This window comes from Leuciscus leuciscus, assembly GCF_965113295.1.
Source record: "Leuciscus leuciscus genome assembly, chromosome: 8".
NCBI classification, from domain to species: Eukaryota; Metazoa; Chordata; class Actinopteri; order Cypriniformes; family Leuciscidae; genus Leuciscus; species Leuciscus leuciscus.
Window position 1 is genome coordinate 18,401,715 of NC_138732.1, and position 5,336 is coordinate 18,407,050.

A 5,336-nucleotide genomic window follows, 5' to 3' on the forward strand; every position below is an offset into this window, starting at 1 on the left:
GTCCATTATAAGACAAAATATGAAAGAACATTTTTTATTACCTTTTATTATAGCCACAGACAGTGTGTCTGCTGAATATCGACTGTAAACCATTTAATTGTGAGCATGTGAATGTTTCTATCATCCTACTAGCAAGACCACATGTCCCAGAGGGAGTGAGCCAATATTCTCTTTTAGTCTCTATACTTCATAAGTAGGTCAGCAATCTGTACCCTCTTCACTCTCATAATGATGTTGAGGAAATGTTTTTTATACGTTTTAATGTCACACTTGCCTTGAAAAAAACTCTGATAAGAAGGGACTGTGGCTTTCTTAAGATGTTAAGAAACCAACTTGTAAAAATCAAGAATAAATACAGACAAGGTTTCAGCTCTTTTTAAAATGTAGATGATGTATCTTTCTAAAATATTATTTGTAATAATTTTAATGATTCGATTATTTTCATTCACCTCATTTAAAACTGATTGCTAATTTTGGTAATTAGCAGAGTTTAAGTCACGGCTGATCTGCTCTGAGAATGAATGGCAAAATTGTTTGGGTAAGTTCCTCAAAATGAATCACAAATTGTATCATTTCCAAAAACCCAGCGCTTGTGTTTTTACAAGAGACAATTCATGGTGGTTAAGTGTCACTCAAACATGTTTTTTCCAGGCTTCGATAGAGGGTTCATTTTTTACACAACATTTGAACAATCAGTGATTTAAGCAGTGCTTCTGCTTAGATGTTGTGTAACTGTAGAACTGAGGGGAATAGCACTTTGTTTTGCTCCACACTGAGCTGTGACAGTAATTTCTGTCTTGAGCAGTCTTGTGTGTGATCTACAGAAAAAGAAAGACATTTGCACATAATTAGGACCTTAACAAAGTCCATGCCTTTCAAATGTGTGTAATTTTTAGTAACCTACACACTACATACTAGTTCACAACTGGTGAGACATTGAATTTAAACATGCAACACAAACTGAATTAAGAGCATATTGATGTTTTATGTCTGATATAATCATGTAAAGACATCAGAAACATTGCAATCATAATAAATACATGTAACGCAATATTACATTTATAAATAATTAATTTAAGGGCATGATAGTGTTATTCATTCTATTATACAATAGATAAACTATTAAAAGAACACATACAATGTGTTTGTAATTAATTATACAGTATATCATCAATCATTGTAGTCAATCATTGTTCATAATGGTTAAAAAGATTTAAAAATATAAAGTTGTATTTAATAATACATAATAAATTATAGCATCATTAACTTTGGTTCTTGGTTCCAGTGCTTCTTGTTTTTTTTGTTTCTGTATCTAAAAAATAAAAAGAGAAAGTTTGTATTACAGTGTGCAGAAAAACAGAAACATGAATTAGTAAAGCAATAAGGATATTATTTTAGGGATAAAGCAAATTAATCTCCTGCTAAAAAATAGAACAAATCTTAAATACACATACTTGTACAGGCTCCATTCACTCCAAGAGGAATTACAGAATTCATCCTTCGCTCTCACACACACCGCCATCCCTTTTTTCACTGGCACCTGGTGGCTTTGTGTGAGGTAAGTCTGAGCACAATGAGAACAAATATTAATACATATAATAATAATAGTTTTAATGATATATATATATATATATATATAGTGAGAACAAATATTCTCATATATAGGAATAAATTCCATTTTAAAATATATTAAAACAGGTCTTTTTTAAAAATTGTAATAATATTTCAATATTTCTGTTTTTACTCTATTTTTGATCAAATGAATGGTGAGCATAAGAGACATTACAAATCGTAATTATTCCAAACTTTTAACCAGTAATTATTATATGTAAAATAAGTTAACAATACCTTTGGCAAGTTCGGTTTGGAGCAGTCACATTTTTTGCCTTTCCGACAGCGAATCTCTTTCACTTGGAAGATGAGAGGGAAGTAGGAAGATGGTGTGTTCCAGGAGTGTGGATAGCCAACTTCGACAGATGTTTTATTGATCCTGCTAATAGCCACCACATCAGGCCTCACTTAAAAGTGGAGAAAAAGATGTCAGCAACATTGTTTCATATTCAGATGAGCAGCATATTACTTCAAAATTCGAAGCCCCATCTTATCAATTTTTAAGCGCTCACCGATATCCATGATGTAGAACTTTTTGTTATAGGTTTCTACAACAAAGCTACTTCTGAAGTATATGGTCAGGTTGATGCGGTCCACCTCCTCTGAATAAGCACAGTAGTCTTGATCTAAGCATGTGATACTCTGTCCTTCGGAATCCAGACTGCAGCTGATGTTGCTTCCACCGTGAAGCCTGGGTCAGAATCACAGTGTCATTTGTCTTTTTTTTTTTGTCTCCACATTCCTCACATCATTGCAGATGGCAGAGCAAGTTTGGGAAACTTACCGTGAGGCTTTGATATGAGCAACATGGCCATGCCTGTTCTTATCCCATGTCCAGGAACATTGGAAGGAACCTCCATAGTTATTTGTTGAACAATGGATGTAACCTTGTTTGGTAATTAAATAAATACACATAATAAACATACAAATCGTTTGCAATCAAGTGTTTTAAATTAATACTTATATGTAAAGACTCATTAACTTGATCAAAAGTAACAGTAAAGCCATTTATCATGTTAAAATATTTCTATTTCAAATAAATGCTATTCTTTTGGACTATTCATCAAAGAATCCTGAATTGTTTTTATCATGGTTTCGACAAAAATAGTAAGCAGCACAACTATTTTCAACATTGATAATAATCAGAAATGTTTCTTAAACACCAAATCAGCACATTGGAATGATTTCTGAAGGATCATGTGACACTGAAAACTGGATTTCTGGAAGGTTTGAAACCATTTTAGTATTATGACAATGCTACAAAATGTAAATGATGGGTCTACCTTTCTCAGGAGTGTTCTTGATAATCTTCTTGAAGGTCCACCGAGCCAGCACCAGTGTGTGGTTTAGGTAGGAGCCCTCCTTGTTAAAACAGGAGTAATTGGCCCCCTTCCACCCTTCCACTGTGACCATGATCCTGTTTCCTTGAGCCTCCAGATTTTCATCTTCGTTTTTGGTCCATGTAACATTTTGCCCTTCGTAGGCTTCTCCACAGATAAGTGGCACTTGTACCATGTTGACATCTTTACCAGAATCTACATTCACCACAAGCACTGATGACAGACAATTGGAAAATAAAAATTAGAGGTGCGACTATATGCAAGTCCAAAAAAAAAAAAATAAAAAAAAATAGGAGTATTTCAGGGTCAAGTAAATGTCTAGGAGAAACTATACACAATAAAAATTCTTCAGATATGATTCAGAAATACAAACCATTCGGTTTAAGTGTCCAGTAACTCTCAGTTGTTTTGATGGATCCTACAGTAGAGCACTGGAGAAACATCAATGTACCTAGCAAGAGAAAAATCATCTGTTGGTAGAAAAAGAAAAGGTTTACTCTATGGTCATTTGCCGTGTCATTTTGTAATAGAATATTTGGCCTATTGTTTGTAATGCATGTTAAATTGGTTAATCCTACTTCTGCTGTTATTATTCATTTATAAAATTGTCAGTTTAAATATAAAATATTTGTCTGTGAAGCAAATCTATTGCTCGTGGTGAACTCTTAGGCTACCATCAAAAACTGAACAAATATTTTATACATTTTAATATTAAATAATATTTAGTATTAACAGTATTTCAATAAAATAATTAAGTGGTACTTTTAATGAGATTATAAAAGAGACTTACCTTTGATCACTCAAAAATCCAACAAGATTAACCTCCACAACCAGACTGACCTCGCTTTGCTTTGTTGTGTTTTAGTGTGCAAGCTTATAAGTAACGTGTCAGGAGGGCAGAATTTCCCTGGCCAGGAAAAGTCCAGTGCAGGTTATAGAGGAACCAAACACAGAATGAGCAACTCCAGAACCTGAGCTTTCCTCAGACTTCCTCTCACTATCTAGTCCTATCTCTTCTCTAATAATGGTCTATTTATATACAATAACGGAGCCTGTTCGGGATAGTATGACGCTTTTATTGGGACTGTATAATATTTGGCAGGAAAAGATAGGACATGAAATTGCTAATTAGTTTCCAGTGTGGACTACTGAGCCTAAAGGGTGGGAAATAAATTTTGTCAAATATTTGTTTTAAAACACCATGGGAATTTTTGCCACAAGTTCTCATCTGAAAGCCAGAGGATGATTTACCTGGTTGCATTACTGTGTTTGATTTGCTTATCCCTATACCCAGCTCTGCTGTTTTTTCCAATTCAAAAATTCCCCTTTTCTCTCAGATTATGTCATTTAGTGATTTGTGCATTAAGGGTTCTGATTAGAAATTACACATGAAACAATGATGACACTATTCAGTATGATACATGAAAAGTGTTTTATAAAATGGCTAGATTACATAAAAAAAAAAAAACAAAAAAAAAACAAAGACCTCTCAGCTCAGTGGTCGTGTCCGAAAGCTAAAAAATGCTGCCCCATAATTCTGCGCGTTCGATTATGTGACAGTTGCGTTAAAAAAATAAATATGTTGCAGTTGGTGGTCAGGTTGTGTGTAAATGTACGTTTAAACCAAATTTTTCCACTTTTGATGTCATTATAGTGAGAAAATATTGTAGTAAATAAATGTAAGGTCTATTTTAGATCATCAAACCAAAATCAGTTTTGTAAGGTACCTTCCTGCACAAAGTCCATTGATAGGACAGCGAGGCAAGTCCTATGATTTCAGACCCAGCCATTCTATATGGAATTCTAAAACATAATTACCATGGTAAAAGTATTAATTGAAGGGTGACGTTAGTTCAACCAAAAGAGAAAAATAAAGTTAAAAGGAGGATTTTTTTGATCCATTATTTAAATTTAAATTTTTTTTATTGCATTCTCTAACTGAGAAACACTAAAAAATGTATGATTATTTCTGCCTTCTGGATAGTTTTAAATAATTACTTGTTAATGCATATTTCATTTTTAACAAGAGGACAACCCTAGTGAAAAAAAAAAAAACCTATACCAAAATGTATTTAAAATACATTTATTTCAATTACAACAAATCCATTAGCTTACTGACATAATGCTTGAGACTTGTCTGATATATAAATTATAATTAGATTTGATTTGGAGTAGGCCTACTTCTTTATTGCAAAATGCACATTTCTTACACTGAGCCTTACATTAAGCCTAAAATGTGTTTTAATATCACTATTAGTGATAGTATGATCACTGTATGACATCAGTCTTTAAATGCAAGATATCTTGAGTTGGACCTCAGTACTATTTCTGGATAACTTAAGCACATTAAGTACAAAAATGGTTGTTCCAATTTAGCAGACAAGT

General features: G+C 33.1%; 1 protein-coding gene across 1 annotated transcript; it reads right to left on the minus strand.

Annotated features, from left to right (window-relative positions):
- Positions 1–6: 6 nt before the first annotated feature.
- Positions 7–4,867, minus strand: il12ba (interleukin 12Ba). Its single transcript, XM_082178108.1, has 9 exons — positions 3,742–4,867; positions 3,325–3,421; positions 2,895–3,164; positions 2,396–2,498; positions 2,124–2,302; positions 1,849–2,018; positions 1,455–1,564; positions 1,268–1,312; positions 7–818 (listed from the first exon to the last, which is right to left on the minus strand). Exons 2-9 carry the CDS (start codon positions 3,419–3,421, stop codon positions 701–703), a joined length of 1,092 nt encoding a protein of 363 aa, XP_082034234.1. The 5' UTR covers positions 3,742–4,867; the 3' UTR covers positions 7–700.
- Between the last annotated feature and the right edge of the window lie 469 nt (positions 4,868–5,336).

Bases quoted from the DNA above. Each gene is read 5' to 3' on its own strand.
- il12ba (XM_082178108.1), bottom strand. From the start codon at position 3,421: ATGATTTTTCTCTTGCTAGGTACATTGATGTTTCTCCAGTGCTCTACT. The intron at 2,303-2,395 runs GTAAGTTTCCCA...ATTCTGACCCAG, and splicing joins GCTCATATCAAAGCCTCACG to GCTTCACGGTGGAAGCAACA. The intron at 2,019-2,123 runs GTGAGCGCTTAA...TCCACTTTTAAG, and splicing joins GTTCTACATCATGGATATCG to TGAGGCCTGATGTGGTGGCT.